Here is a 19,647-nt window from a genome sequence, read left to right as displayed (position 1 = left end):
GATTGAAATAGAGCAGACCTTTTCCTACTCTCCCTATAAAGGCGTGCGAAGCGTGCCTGAGAAAAAAAAGCGTCGCGCACCAGTCTCTCCCTATATAGGCGTGTGAAGCGCGCCTCAGAGAAAAAAAGTGTCGCGTGCCACACTCTCCTTATAAAGGCACGCAAAGCGCGCCCTGAGAAAAGTGTCGCGCGTTACGCCTCTTCTCTCCCGCGACACTGTGTATAATCATAAAGCCTTGGAATAGTGCCCCGCTTTTGTTCTTTACCTGTTTGTGCAGAAATGGTCACAGTTGTAGTGCTTCGCTTTTCCCCTCCTTGATCCCTTGGGGATATTTGTTCATGACACGGTAAAATTCCAGCACAGTTGTTCAAATTTTTTCAGCATCAATATGAAATTTTTTTCAGTTAGCGATCTAATTTGAAAATTGAGTATATAAGACTACATTTGACTTATTCTATTACGTAATGATGAAAGCATGTTAAGAATTTTCTTTAGTTCCAAACCATTTCAGTGTCATTTGAGTTTTCTTACTGTTATGGAAACATTGTTTGCTCGTCACGGTCCCTACCTCTCACCAGTTATGGAGGACGCAAGGCTCGTCATCTATCATTTTATGGAAATCCTCAAAGAAAGGTGACGTTAAGTGAGATGTGTGCTCGCAAGCTGCATCACGGTATGGGATGCAAGTGGCAAACAAGACTCTGTTATCAAAAGTTTGCGCCTTTTCCGGCACCGTAGAGGCAAAGCGACGTCCAGAAGAGCCTTCGGATTTCCGTTGTGATAATGTAGCTCAGCTTGGCAATATTTTAAAAGGACAGCAAGTAAAATCCTGCCGCACGGACAAAATCGCTTCCTTGCGGGCAGCGGTATTTTTTTGCCGTTGAACTTCATTGCTCCGTCAAAAGGGCTAAATGATAGGTTTAAGTCAAACTTCCGGATCTGACCTCATCGCTTGTGCACCTCTTCTCTGGAGAATACTACTGTTTGAGAGCACGTTCTGCCCTTTCTGGTCCCCTCCCAGCGTAACAGAGAAGCGTTCTGCGTACCGCTACGTTCCAGCTCTGTCAAAGGAAGCAACGCTACTACCGCTAGCTCCGGAAACAGTGAGGTGACACCCAGTTCGAGTAACTTGCCTATCTCTAGTCTTCGGAACCTGCTGTTCATCTTCTGTCTGTCATAGCGTGCCTACCTGTTTCGAAGGGCCACCCACCTGTCCGATAGCCCAAAAGGCTAGGGACGAACTTCCCAGGTGGGAAAGAAAAGTAGAAAATAGCCGTTGGAAATACCAGAGGCGGTAGAGAAAATACTATCTAATCTCAGGGTAAAAAACAGGATAAGAAACAAAGTATGGGCTTCAAGAAGCAACAGCCTTACAAAGCAGAGAGAGCAAGCGCTTCTCCGGTTATTTGAGGTATAAGGAAAAGGTTAGGTACTACTCACATACAGCAAAAAAATAAGCAGCAAGAAATAGCGGTTACATTCAACAGGAGATGGCGGGCTTTTGGCACCTACGTGCTTTCCTATATAATACCGACCCAGCACGTTACTTTCGTGCCTAAAGCTTTTCCGACTGTTTTTCTCTAGTTCTCTTCAGAATTTAACAGTTCTAAGCTCACCGTGCCTACGCATCTCCTATTAATTTGAAATGGGTCTAGATAAACACGTCGTCACACGCTTGTTCCCACCTCTGATACTCCCCGCTTCGGTCGTACGCGTATGTCCCATCCGCTGCTGAAAGGTGGAAAGGAAATGAGCTATGACATTCGGAAAGAGCCTGCAGCCCACCTTGCCGCAGCCGATCAACACCGCTGCCGCTGGAAGGCTTGTTACAAGATACAGTTGCGTATTTTTTCTTTAAATAGCTGCATAGATGACCTACTTGTACTACAAAATGCAGACGTACGCTGGTAACGTTTATTCCCCTGTCTATAGGGAGAGGTTTGCACACATCAAATACCCCTAAACTGACATCAAGGTACAACTTTCTCAGACCGTCTCCAACAGCAGGATGTCATCGGTGCCGTACATTCTTTATCTCTGTATGCGATTCTGTTTAAGAAGCATTGCATGAGAAACTAGAACATGATTCCGGTCTCGCTTGGATGCCCGAGCCACAGAAAAACGTCAATCGGCAAGTTAAAAGGAACGCACACGCAATATAATTACGGTGAAAACTAAAAAGAACTATGCGCTTGATAGCTTTAATGATGCTAAGATAGAATATTCAAAAGGAAAGCATAATCGAAAAAAAAAGTCTCAATTATAGCAGTCGAGCGCAATCCTTTAATCGACATCGATATTTACCGACACCAACATCCTCTTTCGCTTTACTGTAAACTGCCTCCAAAAATACCTTTGTTACCCAAGAAGCCAACTGCATAGTCCGTACAAAACTGGAATCTTTAGGCGCGGTTATTTTCTGTGCCCGATTCAAACAGGCTGACAAATTACTAGCACTGACTTGGACACATAAATGAAGTCTACTACACCATAATATGGGACTTTACGTAGCAGTTTCCCCTTCTATTTGTAACCTTATAATTGTTCTGTATTACACCTCTGACTTTAGACCGGAATGTGAATATACTCCCCCGCTACGTAGCCACGGGACATCAAAATCTCGGTCCGGTTTGGAACCGTAATACAAAATAAGGCAGGAAACTAAGCCTGCATCATTTCAGAGCCCCGCGTCCCTCCTTCCCCAAAAACTGCTGAAAGCTCCCCTCTAGATGTTTCCAGTTACTCTGGTTCTTGGTCCTAGCTCAAGAACCTTCTATCTTTTTCATGAGCCGATGACTAGTCCTAACCGAAAGGACTTCACCAGATAAAACCCAGATCTGCCAATTTTTACAGCTTCTCAAGTCAGCCTTTCAACCGCTAGTCGCTCGCAGCGATACGCCGGTTCCACCCTCGGACAACTGGGAAGTTTTATGTCGATCCCTGCTAAGGTACAACAATTGTGTGAGGGAAAACCGACAGAATTTCTGCCTTCTCCTCCAGACTCAGCTGGACCGCTCTTGTCCCAGGTGAGATGAAGTGAATACGTCTTCTCGCTAGCCCTGGGGCCCTGCAGCATCCTTACCGAGGAGTTCAGTGAGAACGAGGCGGGGGACATCAGGGCAGAGCAGCAGTGACTCACCTGGGGACAGACTCCACCCTTTTCCTCAGCCCGGTTAAATCCTGCTCCTCAACACCAAGCAGCATTTCTAGTTCGACAGAAATCGTGTTTTTGACAGAGATGCTGCGCAGTTATCTATTCTTCAGTACTTCCCCGAGACACAGAACAAAAATTTCTTTGTACGGTGCGTTACTGTCCTAATCAAATACGACCGTTACGGTGTAAGCCACGCTCTGCTGATCATAATACAATTACACCTGCGACAAAAGGAGACCAAACGCGTGACGTTTACTACAGTCAAAGACGTAAACTAGGAACATATGTAAAATCCATCGCTGGGCTGATTACTACCCCGGCGCATTCATTTTAACTTTTTTGTACTCCGATCGGGAATCGGCTACATCGATCTGTATATTGAAAAGGTGGTTAGTTTTCTTGGTTTGGGGGGGTTGGGTCTTTGTGGGTTTTGGGGAGTTTTTTGTTGGCGTTTGTGCGGTTTTCCTGACAAAATATTTAAAGGTTTCTGACTCGAGGTGGCAGGAATGCTGTTACTGTCAACAACTGCTACTCTGGAGGAGAAAAACGTTTACGTGAAAATCAGGAATGAAGTACGACGTTAACTTGTATTGCAGTAGGAGGAATACATAGCGGTATATCTGAAAAAGCCAGTACCTCAGAGACATTCACAATTAAGAGCACGGTACTACGCAACAGATTTGTCAAAAAGAAACGTTTTGAGATGCTTCAAATGTCACGTCCTGTCTACACACTGTAATACTATAATTTCCTGAGACAAAACAGAAAAGTATGAAGACTGAGTAAACCAATCACAGTTCACAAATGCATACGAGCAACCGATTCTTGAATTTGCTTTATTTTTCTCTGCATAAGGAACCCTGCACAGGCAATTCAAATTAAAACAAAATAAATATGTGAATATTCATGTAAAACTGTCCTTGCTAATGAACAATTATACACAATGTACAACTCTTTGTGTTCACTGGGAGGGCTTACAAATGTACTATTCCCAACAAAAATGCACCAAAATGTCTCCATGCAAACTTATCAAAAGTGACCAAAAAAAGGAGAAAAAACTTACTGATCATACCTTTTTTGTTTTCCTTTTTTTCTTTTTTACAATCACAAAAAAATAAAAACATCTAATTTTTTGTTACGCTTAGAGTAACTAAAATGTGGCCACTGTCTATAACATCTGGTTTTATGCTCCTCAAACATCTAGGGTTACTGTAAAGTTATGTCAACGATGAATTGGACTTAGGGCGCTATTTGTAGTAAAAGGAAGATGATTTTGTTCACAGAACGTTAATAATCTGTGTCTGAGCCCTCTGCATTGTCCACGTTCCGTGAGAGCATGTAATTGTCCATATCTATAGACCTGCAATTATTGATTGCATAGCGCAAACGCTCTGCCATGATTAGTTGACTGGAGTAAGGTGGGAGCCTCAGTTGAAAGAAACAAGTCTGTGAGGTAGGCAAGCTGTCGTAAGGCTGTGGAAATGGATAAAAGGTGGGACACCGTTAAGTTGTGAATGAAGCAAAAAATGCAACATATCCATATTTCATTGCGCCCTCCCTTCCTTGCCTCTATCGTTCAGCATTTGCACATTCTGCCTCAAAATTCCTTTGAAGAAGCAGGCTGGCCTCCCTTCTTTACATCGCTTGTTTCATCCTTAAGTATGTGCACAACTCCTGCTGTATCGCCTGCTCTATAAAAATTTCAACCCGCTAACGAAATTCCGCTAGTTGAAAAGTTGATCGCGCTACTATTTAGCGGCCCGCCGGAAGATACCAGATGACATCCGAATTACGTACCGTAGCGTGCCTTCACATGTGGCAATTTCAGAGATGCCTAACCGAAGATGACGGTCAAGCCACTGTTAACTCAGATTTTGCCAAGTTTTTGATTCATGTAGTTCACAGAGAATGTGCTTTCACTGCACAAAACCCAAAAGTAATGCCAAATGAATGCATCCCGTATATAAAATAATGTACTGTAAACTCATTATAGTGGTTTTAGGACGTTAGAATTCACTAGTGGTCACGTGTTGCCACTTATGTAGATTTAAAACTTTAAAAAAGTTTCAAACTTTGCAAACATTATCAAATGAAAAAAGGGACTGGAACAGAAAATTACTATGGACAAGTCACAATACAAGGAGGCTTGTCTCTTGTCCGAGAACTTGTCTTGACCTCCAATTGTGTAACTATAGTAAATGTACCGAGTGAATTAAGATGCAACTCGTGCAGTGTATGGACTTCTACACAATTAAAATGTCTGAATAGCTCTAAGCGTATCCCACCCTGTACTTTCTAACTTTTACGATTATGGAAACCTGTCTCCTATTGCCAAAGGACAGACTACGCTAGATAGGAATAATTAAAAAAAACCCCAACCAAAACCCCAACCAACAACCAAAACCAGCATCTTACCCTATCAACCTTCATTATTTGGAATCGCTGAGAGATATCAGCTGTGTTAGCTGGCAGTCGAGATCTTCCTGACACAAACCTCATGAAAAGGACTCTCTCCTCATTTGAAAACTCTTCAAGGGTATGCCAGAACCATTGTACTAGCTGATGCTGCTCATCAACTTCTCTGTATCGCACAACTTTCTTCAAAACTTCAACCGATATTTCTGGCATTCCACACACCATTTGCTCCAGCTGCTTGGCAGTCAGAAGAGACAACAAAGGAACCGGAACAATCCAAGACATTCCTTCTCTTACAGCGGCCACCTATTGCCCCAAAAAAGAAGAGACATTTGAAGTGCAATTGCCTCGCCTCTGCCGCTTACTGCACCATCCCGATGCAAAAGTAACGTGTCAGCTGAGAAATGGGATAAAGAGATACGATTACAGAACATCTGCCAAATACAACCTCCCACACGTGCAGCTGTAAGGTCTGTATCCTCTCTCAAAATCCTGGAGAACAGTACAGGTATTTTTAATTGCAATTGCACATTAAAGAACATGTTTTGCTACAAACCAGAGGAACTGAAGAAAAGTACAAGTTAGCAGCGCAAACGATGACGGCTAAACCGAAACATGGCGTATATGCCGTACATTCTTAAGACGCCCATACTTGTTCTACAAGACTCGGGATTTGGTACCTCTGAAAGGAAAGTTACTTTTCTAATGCCGATAATATCGTGCGTGCATCTGTATCTTGAGAAAAAGGAAAAGTTTTTTCCTAGCATCTAATCAGTATTCTGTTTTCACAAGCTTCACTATGCCGATGACAAATACACAAAAGCATGCAAATAGGTAATTAATCCTTCTCAAAACATAGCATGAAATGTATGTCCTAAAGCAGAAGAGAAATAGTTTCCAGTTAAACAAATGTTTGTCGATAATACTACTTTAGCTAGTCTCTACATTGCTATAATGTCTGATTACAGTGCACAGCATGCACAATTGCAAGTTATTTTCTCAAGCGGGGCTGACGGTTGTGGTCGGGCTACTCTAATGAAAGACGAGTTCTGGTTTCTAATGCTCTTTTGTCACCGAGCAATCACTAAGAAAAATAGGACTACTTTACAACAAAACCTCAAAACAGTTTGACAGGGGCGGGGGGAAGCCACGAGGAGCCGGGTGAGATGCGGAAAGCCAAGCTTTTCTTATTCCCTAATAAATAGGAACGGACACTTGCAAAAATCAAAACCACTGTCCCCGCTAACGATGGGGATAGTGTCGCAATGAGATTCTTACCTGACGGTCCATTTCATGGAGTCTGTACTCAATTGCCCTCTCCACATATTCTTTCCTGTTTGAAAAGGTAAGTGGGATACTGTTCCCTCCAGGAATTATGGGAACCATTTTACCATCAGCACTTTGGCCAACGAAAGAATCTAAAGGAATCATCTGTTATGCAAAACGGGAAAAGTACGGTCAGTGTAAGTCACTACAGTGATCTAAGTTTCCTATTTTACTATCAGTCACCTACAACTACAATCAGATCACAAACTATTCCAAATACATATTAAGTGCTAGTTATCCCAATAACAGAGACACTGAATTATATAAATGCTGAAGTTAAGGTCAATCTGATAAAGTACCCATTTTGAGAATAAACCTAAAAGCTCCAACTTTCCCATCTTACCTCATGGAAATTTTCTTCAGTAATCCCACTGTCTTCAATGTGAAGAATGCTGTTGAGGGTCTGCACATAGAGCAGATCTACCTCCTCCAAATCCTCCAAGATGAGTGGGATACAACAAAGTTGCTTCCAGACCATTGGAGCCAAATGAAGATCTAATGGCTTTTTTGTACGAATAGCTACACCCATGAGAATGCCCAAGAACTTAAACTGCATCAGATGTTCATCTAAACATGCTGAAGGGTTAAAGAGAAACCTGAAAGAACAAAGAATCAGTGAAAATACTCTAGTATCATTTCTGTGCTACTTCATTATAAGTAAAAGACAAAACATTACGGAGCACGGCATAGTAACTGTCAACACAATTATCAGCAAGGGATGTCCAGATAAGAAGATTATTGTTATCTTTGACTGTTAAAACCGTGGAGGCAGAGACAGGCGGAACTAATCCTGACCGCAAAGGCTGGCGTTCTCGGTATTACTCTGACTTCTGCCATCAGCAATCCAAGAACTTCACGTTAAAACCATACCCTCTCCTCCACAATAAAGTTGCACCGCAACCTCAAGGAAACAAATTATACTAGAGACAATTGTGAAGTCTCATCATGAGGTACAAAATAATTAATAGAAGATTTTAATCCTTACCCACGAACGTCTGCAAGAAAAGCAAATCCTGGACAACTTACCTATCCCTATTGTAGCCTACTTCAGCTGTAGCATTTGGGGAAGGAATAAGCAAGTCTACTATTCCAGTTTCCAGTTCCTTAAAAATCAACAACAAAAAAGCCTTCTTAGACACAGGGATAACAAACCTATTACAGAAAAATTATGACGTTACAGCATTACAAGACAAGATATTCCATTAGAGTGGTGGTTACTTCTTACAAATTTCTGTGAAACCTTTAAGAGAAAGTTAACGTGATAGGAATGATTTTTAGTAATAAAAACGTGTTTATTTCAAGACCTGCCCCTACATCAGACTATAATGGTTATTTTACTGTGACTGCTCTGTGATACATTCCCAGTACCCATTTCAGAAATAATTGGAAGCTGTAAGCTATACATACCCTACTGGTGCAGCTTTATTCAAGAACCAAAAATGAACCAAATTTTTCAACAGGTTCTGTTCTGAACCTTGATCATACCTCATATTTAATGTAAACCATCTAGGAAAGAACCCAAAAATTACACCTCAAGTCCTTACCTGAATCGACCCCAGTCTAGCCTTACAGGTTTCAGAAATTCCATTAATAAACACAGTTCTTCGGCTTCTTCCATCCTGTATCCTATCTCTAAGTCCAATGCCAGATCCAGCACTATCCACAGCTGTTGCCCTGCCTCAGACTAAGCAGATACACTGATTATCCCCACTAATCTGCAATCCTTCGGGTTTTGAGGGTCCTGGAAGGTTAAGAAACAACCGAACTTCTCCAGCCAGCGTTGTCTTAAATCCTTCTCCTGACTACAACCATAGTAGCATCACAGGGCTGAGATACACCTTTAAAACTATAAGCAGTACACATTAGCATTGACCTGTTTTCTCGTAGTCCCGGTAGTCTGAAGCCTTCAGTTTCCAGGTGAATCTGAAAAGACAGCTACTTGACAATTGCAACAATATCCTGGTTACAGTCGGGCAACAATGTGCACTTTCTGCTATCGATCTCCTTTCCGGCACTGACCCTGAGAGGTGACACATCTGAGAAACACCTGCTTGAGGGGTACTGTACGCATGGAAGGTACTGTAATCATGGAATGCAGTACAGCTTCTCTTATCAAAGCTACTGGCTGAAATGGGGGGGCTGCAAAATGCTCCCATAACGTGTAGGGGCCATCTCAGCATTCCAAGGGGCCTGTTGTAATACTTGTTACAGTGTGGCCTTATGGCATCTCCTTGCCACGCTCTAGGAAGATTTCTTTATCCTCAGAGACGTCCCTACGTCAGCAGCTCTAGCGCTGTGGCTCAGGACTGAAGAACAAGTATTTGCTAAGCTGCAAAAAGGAAACGTGGAAAATACTAAAAGACACCAGAAAGAACACAAACTCTACTCAGGCATTTTGAACTACTAGATGTTTCATACCTGACACATTTCTGTAATAGTGTCATCAAACACTCCGCCCGCATCATCGGCTCCTTCTCCAACCAGTTTCACTTTCCAGGCACGGGAAGGTAGGCGAAGGTCTGATGCGTTCAGCTTTACCACTTGTCTTGCTATCTGTACAAAAATGGGCTTGCATTTCCGACCTCTTTCAAAAAAAAAAAAAAAAAAAAAAAAAAAAAAAAAGGACACAGCCATACAATGTAACTCATAAACATGTAAAGGGTACCGAAGTCACTTGGTTAACAAAGTTGTACAAAGAGAGCTCGGTATGCCACAAGTTATGAAAAAAAATGTCTGAATATAGGTATTTGTCTGAGGTCTAACACAATGCTTGTGAAAACAATACTGACCTGGTTGATATCCTTTTCACAGTAATCTGTGGCCCATAGTTTTTCCCCTGAACCATAGTTTTTCCTATAGAGCGTACCATGGGCAGTGTGTATACTCGTGGTGCTAGCAAGGGCCTCAACTGTCCTTGAACTATTCCCCATGTTCCAGCATTGTAATGAGATGTACTGTTCTGTAATAAATCGGAATGAGAATAAACAAATTAATAAGGAATATTAATTCCATTCTTTACAGAATATAAACCTTCATACTAATCACTAGCACTTCAGTGTTTCAGGAAACAGGTTAGCACTTTTTAGTTTTAGCTTTGAGGCTAGTAAGCTTTTGGAAAAGCAAAAATATATAACAATACTTTGACAAAGTTCGGTTTTACCTGGATTTACATTTTCTTTTATTTATATCAAAAAATCTATAGAACCTGTTACTAAGACCCATCCCGATCTGGTCAGAAGCTCTCTAGCAACATGGCATAACACAACACAGCTAAGCTGTTGGGGTTTGTTGGTTTGTTTGTTTATTTTTCAAATGGAATTTTACCTGGTTATTGGGACTGAGGTTAAGTAATCTCCATGAAGAGTACATGAGGTCAGAAAAATGGTACAACAGTCTGAGCCTTGCTCTTACTGTATGAATGCTCACTTCTTTCAGTGCCCCATACTGTGGTGGAATGGCATCAGGTAAACCAAGCTGTAAAGGCACTGAAACACCTACCACAGAAAAAGAAGAAAAAGCGTTATTTCATAAAGCATAGCTGTACTGCTTTTGGCTGGGACAGAGTTGATTTTCTTTGCAGTAGCTTATGCGGTGCTTAGCTGGCTACTGGAGTTAAGCCACGGCAGTTGCAAAATTAAGAGACTAAGATCATTTGAAAATCTGCACGGATATAAAACGAATTTTGTACCAAACGTTCAGAAGTTCTTCTTGCATTCGTCCTCCAGGAAACACAAAGACTACATCAAATCACCATACGAACAACCTCAGCTCTTTACCTGGAGCTCTCGGGGGAACAGGCGGAGCTGTCCAGGCAGCACTGTGGCAACGTCCTGCTGAAATCTGTCGAACGTTCTTTCCTTGCAGGACTGTTACTAGGGTTGGTTCTCTGACATGGTTGGTATGGCCCAGTCCAAGCTGACAATTTATAACAGATGTAAAAGGAACAAAGAAGAATCAACAATTGATGATACTGCTAAAACTCTCTAAGCAAAAATTCAGAGCAAATGGTAAACAAATGGTATTAGTCTACAGCTTATAATGGCATACAAAAATATTTACCATATACATATTATTATGCTACCTTTTACCTTTTATTTCCGATAGAATATTGCATCCATACTCAATGGGAGTAGCAGATCTAGGTGTCAAAGAGACCTTAAAACAGCTAGATGTTTTCTGCAAGCTCTTTTGCAGACTGAGGAACTAATCTATGATGCTAAGCCACCGATGTTGCACGGTCTCTCATGCAGAGTCAACATGGCTCATATGTCTCTTCTGTGTCATTTAAATACATTTTTTGTACTAGCACATAAATTCCTAAAATAGTTTATCAAAACACAGTTTGTGTAAAGAGAAAGTTTACTGAAGCTGTTCTGACTTTTTACTGATGGTTTCATATCATAGTCTAATTTCATATTCTAACAGTGAAAATTTCATATTACAAAAAATAGGGGTTTTTTTACCCCTTCATATAAAACAAATTTTTTGCACTGCAAGGAAAAATCATATAAAACAGGCTGTCAGAACAAAGTTTCTCTCAATTTTTTACTCTAACATTTTTTTCTCTTCCAGAAACACAAAGTAAGCTCCCTATTAAAAACAAAACAAAAACAAAAAAACTTTGTTCTTTCCGGTTCCTCTCTGAAGTTATTCGAAACAACTTGCTCAACAGTCCTTCTCAAAAACTTAATTCTGAAATACCAGAGGACAAACTGTGCCCAAACTTCCTGAAACACCAACAGCCAATGAATCGAGAGGTTCTTTCTTATATTTGTAGCATGCAAGTTGTCAAAAAGCTGAAGTGGTTTCAAAAATTTGAGTTAATACATGGGATGAGGGAGGAAAATGGACTTCTAGGGGTAGGGATAAAATTAGGGTCCCAAAGAAAAGAGAGGAGAATTTATTATTTACTAATTTTTTTCCTGACTTTAAAACATCACTAAAAAAAGTGATTTTGTACTTTCTTTATGAAAAGCATCTACAGAGTTCGCAAATCTGATTGATATCAACCATAACTGTTATCATGTTGAAAAAGTTGATGACAGCTCAAGATTTAGGTAAAAATTTGTAATTTTTTAAAAAACTTTGATTAGAATACTTTGGGTAGAATGTTTTCAGTGCTTTCCCAAACTACTACCATGTAAGAGCACAGGAAATAAAAAAGACAATAATGGAAATGCCTAAAATGTTGTTATGGCTGAGGGATGAGGGGGGAGGGAAGAAGGAGAACAAAAATAAAAGCTTTCTTTTCCACAAAAATAAAGATACTACAATCACATCTGTAAAGTATAATTATAGCCTTACAAAGGTTAGAAATAAACAGGGAATAGTACATACCTGCCCTTCAGAGTTGCTACCCCAAGCATATACATCCCCTGTCGATGATAAAGCTAGCGTATGCTCTGCTCCTACAGCTATGTCTTCAATGAAGATTCCTGACAGCACTGGAACTTGTTGGGGTCTGTTGTGATTTCGAGCTCGACCTTCTGGCAAACCTATCAGGCGATCTACAATTGCAAGCACACATCTATATATTTCATGAACATTAAAAAGTTAATTTTAGTTGCAGGCAGAGATCAAGGAGGGACAAAAAGGAATTCTACACACTCTTGGAACTGGGACAGAAGTGCAATTGGTTAGAGAGAAATCTAGCATATGTTTCCTACAAAACAGTGCTCCCCACAGCGCTCATTAATATCGCTAAAGCTGTTATTTTCACCTAAATTCTGAAACAAGATCAAATTCTATTAAAACAAGACTTCTAGATCTCAATGTATGGTTTTATAATACATATGAATTAACTGACTCGAGAAGTTTGAACACGTTTAATTTGGTGCAGCGTTGAAGTTCCAAAATTCAGATTAGGTCAGCACAAACCTAAAAAGGAGCATTAGGTCAGTCTTATAAACAGGTTTTCATATTCTTCCTTTTCACTTGCAATACACACAAACCTACAAATGGAAAGGTCTAAATACCAGATTGTCCTACCTTGTCCAAAAGTATACACGTGACCATCTTTTGTCAGTGCAACAGAGAACTGGGTTCCACAGGCAACTTTTTTAATTCCAATTCCACAAAGAATATCCACTTTCTAAGGGGTAAGAGAAAGGAAAAAGAGCTACGGTATTATGAGGATATAAACAGAAAGCAAACATGAATTTAATCTGTAACTCCTGCTTCCAAAAAGAAATTTTATAATTCCCACAATGCACACGTTACAGGATTACTCAATGCTCAGCATAACATATCATCAGAATTATTTATGCTAGATTGTATTAGAACAGTATAATTTATATTATACAGAATTAATAATTTAACTGCTGCAAATTACACTCAGAACATTGTGTAATATGCTTAACAACACTGAAAATTTATGCACAGAACAATTTCTCTATGAATTCTAACCTGTGGTGAGGATTTTGCAGTGGAATTTCCCAAACCGAGTTTACCATAATCTCCATCTCCAAAAGCCCAAACCATTGAGCCATCTGTTGACACAGCTACAGTATGATTGAGTCCACAGGCCACCTGGTTGAGAGAAATACGTTGTTACCACAGTTTTTGCCAAACACCCCAACTACCTTCAGAAAACAAAAATTGTGTTTTAAAAAATAAGTATCCTTTTAAAACTGTTAAAACCTCCGTTGCTTATTACAGTGTTTTAAAGACATTTAGGACTACACTAGTATTTTTTAGGTATTTTCTTCCTCTCAGCTCCTAGAACCAAGCAATAGTATTATGCTATACATGCTCATAGTTTAAGAATACAAAACAGCTCATGAATTCATGCTTCAATTACCTAAATCGTGACATGTTAAAAAACCAGGGCACTTTTTCAGAAAGAGCATGAAAAGAGTCAGGAAAGTAATTATTTCGAAAATCCAAATAAAAGCCAAGGTTAAAAAACAAAACAAAACAAAACCAAAACCCAGAACACTTAAATACGTTGAAAACATCAGCTTTAAACCAAAGATACATTGTTAGTTTTAGATAACCGTGCCTGTCCTATCTGGTAACCTTCCAGCGCTGTCACTCTTTCCGGAAGTTTCTTATTGGAAGTATTTCCAAGTCCTAATCGACCATAGTCACCGTTTCCAAATGTAAATAGTTTGCCATCTGCTGTCACCACAGCTGAGTGTTTGAAGCCACATGACATCTGGAAGCAAAATAAACATAATGTTATAAATTTGGGGGAGGAAATTATACTAGCTATTACATGTAAATATGTAATACCTTTTCCGTCCCTAAGTCATATTCACTTTATAAAGAGTTAAAATACAGATATTTTAGTATTAATGGTTTCTTCAACAAACTATCTCTTACTCTTCTCAACAGTAATGTTCAGGGGGAGGACAGGTGGGTATTTGTGTGAAGAAAGGCTTTCAGGTGTTTCATTTGTTTGTTTAGTTTTACCAACTGCTGTTTTCTGCAAACAGATTGCTTTTGTTGTGTGAGTATTTTATATTTTTGTACAGAAACCTCCAGTCAAAGCCAAATACGCTTTTGTGCTTTGTTATAATGCACACAATGCTTAGGAGGTGGTCTCGGTGACTAGTTCTCTAGGTCAAAGACACCTGACAAGGACGAAGGGAAACTTCTAAATCGTGTCTGTATTTTGACAATTTTTAGGTCATCCCTGTCTTCCATGCTCTTTCTAATTTTTAGTCCTCTCCAGTAACAACTGTCAATTAACATCACACCTCAACATGAGCTCTGGGATATTAACATCCTTCAACTGGAAATTATCACTTGGTTCATAAAGCTCAGAGAAGTAAAAAGTTGCCTGTTTTCAGTCAGTATATGAATTCAAACTGTCAAGACTGACAGTGGTTCTGGAACGTTCCTAGCACAAGGCTACCATGCCTGCAGTTTGTAGGAGACAAAAAAATATTTTGGAACCTGCACCACTTCTTCTCCTTGCAGAGCCTCTATTTGTCTAGGCCTGCGCTGTCTGTCGCTGTTCCCATGTCCCAGTTTGCCATAATCTCCATCTCCCCAGCTGAAGACTTCCCCGCTTTCTGTTAAAGCCATGGAATGTCCATCGGATCCACAAGAGGTCACCAGCTGTGTTACAACAAAGCCTGGTAAAGAAAAATGAGAAAACAAAGTTTAGAATACATTAGAATAAACTCTTAACGTACATTTATCCAAGTGCCCCTAGTGGTAGCCAATTAAGTCTAGGGAAAGGAACCAACCACAGTAACAGTTTTCTTGTTACAACAATTTATTTGTTTTTATTTTGAACAAAACCTTCGTCTTCTCATGTACAACCTACGCTTCTGGCCTGCCATTAGTTTTGAAATGAAACGTTCCTACCTTGAGCACACTCTTCCCTGAAGCCTTCTTAAAATTAAGGAATTTTAACTTTAGTCTTACAGAGAAATAAACACCTAGTTTATTTGCTCATTTTTTAAATTAAAGACTATTAAAGACTTTAATTAAAGACTATTAATTTTTAAGGACTATTATTTTAATGTGTGAATCTGCAAAAATAGCATCAATACAAAGAATTATATAAACTACCTAAATGCTTATTTGTGGTTTTTTTCAATTGACTCATATCAAACCCAACAATTTTACCTTGCAGTGCTGAAATGACTGTTAACACATGAAGGTCATCAGAATTTCCTTGTCCCAGTCGCCCATAGCTCCCTTCTCCACAAGCCAAAACCGTGCCGTTAGCTTGAATGACAAAAGTACAATTCTGACCACAAACAACCTAGTTTAGGAAGACACAAAGGAGTTTTAATCATTCCTGTGTTAGATGCAGCAACGTTGCAATACTTGTATTACAATGTACAATCTTCTTTCTTCATTTTTTTCTTTGTAATTTTAGCAAGACAACTGACTCTTGTCACACCACAAATACCTGTGTGACAACCCAATTAACGTAAGACTTCACTCACCCCATGTTTAGTTACCCAATCACATCATAGTAAAAATTACTTCACTGAAACTTGCTACTAGTTTTGGCAAACCTTCTTCCAGTGAGAGAAATCACAACATACTTCTACCTGAGATTTAGTTTTGATGTTTCCATACTGAATGTCAGTGTTATTTCAGAAAAAAAAAAAAAATTGGCACACGTATTATGTTAAAGCTGTGCAGGTATTTTCAAATCACGCTCATATCAAACAACTTTGTCAGATTTCAGCAGCTTCTTGGTTTGCATTTGTCAAATAATTAAAGAATTCCTCTTCAGTGAAAACACGTTTTGGGGGTACTTTATAGTAAATTCAAATAACAAATTGAAAAGACATTTAGAGAGAGATTTTGACAAATTGTACAATGAATACATGATACATCATTAAAAATAAAAGCACATGGCTCTTTTTAAATGATCACCTGCTGAGCCTGAGAGAATGAAGGTGCTGCTACTGGTATCATGACATTTCTACCAGCTTCTGCTAACTGTCCGTGTCTTCCTGCTCCCCACAGATACACATCACATTTGCCTCCCAAGTGCCAATCCTATGAAATAGCATGAAGGAATGCTTTAGAAGAAGAGTACTTTCAACAGCTTACAATGTTTAAAAAAAAAAAAAAAAAAGTAAAAAATGGCCAAAGCCACATCGATTTTACTAACCTCTGGCCTTGATGTTGCCCATGACATTATCTGTTCATCCATACCATTGATCCATTTACTGTTATCCTACCCAACAAAAGCCACAGTTACTACATTCAGTTCAAGAGATGTACATTATTTTGCTGTTATGTAATACATATTATCCTTTCTAACTAAGAACACTATTGACATTCAAATTATTCTAAACAGTATAGCAGTAAGAATGAATGTGTGCCAACTCAAATATTTTCTTTTCATCCATAGGCCAAGTTTGTTTCCTTACTACACCTATCTAGCAATGATATCGTTATCCGTGACTCACAATCAAAATAAAAGAAGAAAAACAACGTTCATGATGAAGTAATATTTTCCTATTTACTGATGCTTAGGGCTTTTTGAACTTTCAATTGCAAACACTGGCTTAAAATGCTATAAGCTTGCCAATAAAAAAACTCTTAATCTAAAATTTCTACTTTGGTTTACATATCACAAGTCATAAAGACAACTGACACTAGCAAAATAATTTGGTGTAGAAATGTACCAAAATGTTACTCTAAAAATAGCATTGTAAAGCTCTACATTTCTTGCTTCTGTCATACGAGAATTACTGTCACAGTTTTGGGTTGCTTTTTGTTTTGTTTTTTAACATGCAACTGAGTAGCACTCATGACTCCACATACAGGGAGCAATCTTTACAGTATATTCCAACCAGTTAATTAAAAATAAACTTAGACTTATTGTTGGTGCTGATTTTAATGAATATAAATCTTTACAGTTCAGAGATGTTAACTGCATCATACCATATGCTCAACAACACGCTTCACTGTTGAGATAATATAGCACATTTTACCATTAGGAAAGTAAGCTCATCCTCTGGAACAGGCTCCAGGTCCGGAACAGTAAAGGATTCTGGGAACTGTGCTCCCTTGGCCAGAGCTTCAGCAGCTTTTATGGTAGTAGAGAAACACTCTAGCCAGGCCCATTCTGTGGGATTCCAGGCTGAAGGATCAGGGAGGCAGTGCTGGTGATGAGGTGGTACTGGGGGATTGCACAAGAGCTGATCTAGGTGAAGGCCCACGGCGAGTGATGCCAAGCACTGCATATAAGGACTATGAACAAGCTGGTCTCCACAAACAACATGGGGCTAAAGGGAGTTGGGGAGAGAAACGGAACATGCAAAGTTAGAAATACCTATTAATCAACTCACAATCAGGAGTCCTTCAAAGCTAGTCCTGTAGAAAAATACCTTCCTCCATCCTTAATCAAAGTTTTTCTAATATTTTAAATATTCTCAAATTAGGAGACTTTTGAGAAAGTCTCCAAAGTCTTATTATCTTTGAGAATACTGAAAGACATTTGCAAACAGGATGTAGGAAAACTCTTCTGGGTTCTCTGTGGTGAAAGACTGAGACCAGCTGAGATTCAAACAGCGATCCCACATCAGACATGAATTTTAAATGTTCGCATTTGCTCTTCTTACCTTTTCGTAAGCATACTGTTCCTGAAGCATTATTGGCAAACGTTCCAAGAAAGCTCGCATGCAAGGAGCCATATTTAATCCCAGAACTCCTTGCTGTTTCAGTGCAGTCCTACACGTTGCAAGGACGTGATTGGAAGATATCCACTCTGACGTACAGTTCACTACCAACACATCCTGTTTAACAGCAGTCACAAGACACATTAGAAATTAAAAAAATCATAAAGCAGGATTATTCAGCTCCATTCATTTATCACCAATTGTCTTAGTTTCCATAGGGGCCAGAAAACACACAAGCTTGAACGTTTTTGTCTCCATTGGTGAATAATCTGCTGACAAATGCTACGGAGTAGCCATCTCCGTTTGCCACTTCCTCGCATTCCCATGGCAATACTACGATTAACACTCCAAGGAAGAATACAAACATGGCAATAAGCAGAGTTCATTTCAGTGAATGCTGTAACCTTAGTTTAGTATTCAGTTTATGTGTAACCTTAGTTTAGGATTTGCCTTGTAATATGACCTCCAACATTCGGTCTGAATACAGAAAAGACTTTCAAAGAATCCCAAAATACTTAGAACTACATGTGGCATGACTCTACTAGGAGTCATAACTTGTGCCATATTTATCTTCATTTGCAAACACCACCATCTTTTGGAATAATCAACTGTTATCAAGCTTCTGTTTGGATGCCAGCAGTTTCTGACACAGCAAACACTGCAGTAAATTCTGCTGCTCCTTAACAATTTCTGAGGTTCAGGCTGCTTTAGATTAAGTTAGGTCACTGAAGTATCTTAATTGCTATGAGAAATGAAACATTTCTTCATGCTGCATAAAGGAACAAAATAACAAAGTATTTATCGCTGCTGCCATTAAACAGATAAGCTCATCTAACTGCTGCGCAGCAGCCTTTATAACCACTGGTTCACAAGGATTTCACCCTGCCCCCCCCCCCGCCCCAAATTAAGTATGGGATATTATTAAAAAAACCCCAGTCTTTTTAGGGTCAGGTGATAGTTGAAAGCCAAAACAATGTGCTTTGAAAATATAACAGACTTAGACTGATATTTCTATCTGCATATTTCTAGGAAAAATACAGACAGACAAATGGCATTTTCTTTTAGGAAAAAAATTGAAAGAACATTAACACATAGTGTCACCTTTGATCTGTTAGAGCAAGCAGCTACTCCAACTTCAGGTATCCATACTGCAGTCTGAATGGCTCCCGAACCTATCACAACACTCTGTAATACTGAACCATCCTAAGGAAAACAGCATTTCGAGTCAGTGTGTATACACGGCTACTTTCCTGTTTAAATGCATACAATCACATTCCTAAGGGATGATATTCTCCCAAGTTGTTCAATAACTATTTAAAAACAGAAATATTTATACTAAAAGCAAAAAAATATCTAGCATTCTTATCATACTAAGGGGATAACACAACTAAGGATTCAGAAGTGTTTAATAATCCATGCTATCTGACCCTTGGAAAAATTCTCAAAGAAAGAGAATATTGTTCCCAACTTTAAAGAGAGAGTGGCTGGCTCTGCAAAGCCTAAGATGACAAAGTCTACAGTATGAATCAATAATAAAACCATAAAATATAAAATACTTCAATGTTAAGTACAATTTCAATTTATATTTTATTATTTGTAATTTTAAACCATCATTTTATACTATGCCTTCTCTAATGTTTCTAACATACT

At 39.3% G+C, this 19,647-nt stretch overlaps 1 protein-coding gene across 15 annotated transcripts in view; it reads right to left on the bottom strand.

Moving 5' to 3' along the window:
- Positions 1-3,974: 3,974 nt before the first annotated feature.
- Positions 3,975-19,647, bottom strand: part of HERC1 (HECT and RLD domain containing E3 ubiquitin protein ligase family member 1) — a 125,341-nt gene continuing 109,668 nt past the window's right edge. For 10 of the 15 annotated variants that reach the window (XM_054836672.1, XM_054836677.1, XM_054836671.1 and 7 more), the window contains exons 59-78: positions 19,099-19,200; positions 17,941-18,114; positions 17,311-17,604; positions 16,482-16,547; positions 16,241-16,366; positions 15,476-15,614; positions 14,795-14,976; positions 13,896-14,051; positions 13,301-13,423; positions 12,884-12,986; positions 12,233-12,402; positions 10,672-10,810; positions 10,220-10,389; positions 9,685-9,854; positions 9,314-9,479; positions 7,922-7,998; positions 7,239-7,491; positions 6,848-7,000; positions 5,570-5,875; positions 3,975-4,627 (exon numbers count right to left, since the gene is read on the bottom strand). In XM_054836672.1, the coding sequence (XP_054692647.1) occupies positions 4,442-4,627; positions 5,570-5,875; positions 6,848-7,000; positions 7,239-7,491; positions 7,922-7,998; positions 9,314-9,479; positions 9,685-9,854; positions 10,220-10,389; positions 10,672-10,810; positions 12,233-12,402; positions 12,884-12,986; positions 13,301-13,423; positions 13,896-14,051; positions 14,795-14,976; positions 15,476-15,614; positions 16,241-16,366; positions 16,482-16,547; positions 17,311-17,604; positions 17,941-18,114; positions 19,099-19,200 (3,255 nt within the window). In that variant the 3' untranslated portion in view covers positions 3,975-4,441. Of the gene's footprint in view, positions 4,628-5,569; positions 5,876-6,847; positions 7,001-7,238; positions 7,492-7,921; positions 9,225-9,313; positions 9,480-9,684; positions 9,855-10,219; positions 10,390-10,671; positions 10,811-12,232; positions 12,403-12,883; positions 12,987-13,300; positions 13,424-13,895; positions 14,052-14,794; positions 14,977-15,475; positions 15,615-16,240; positions 16,367-16,481; positions 16,548-17,310; positions 17,605-17,940; positions 18,115-19,098; positions 19,201-19,647 lie in introns of those variants that run through there. The other 5 variants (XR_008578610.1, XR_008578609.1, XR_008578611.1 and 2 more) reach the window with 5 other exon arrangements.

The sequence above is a fragment of the Grus americana genome, chromosome 10, assembly GCF_028858705.1.
Source record: "Grus americana isolate bGruAme1 chromosome 10, bGruAme1.mat, whole genome shotgun sequence".
In the NCBI taxonomy this organism is placed as follows: domain Eukaryota; kingdom Metazoa; phylum Chordata; class Aves; order Gruiformes; family Gruidae; genus Grus; species Grus americana.
This window is presented reverse-complemented; position numbering and strand designations above follow the sequence as displayed.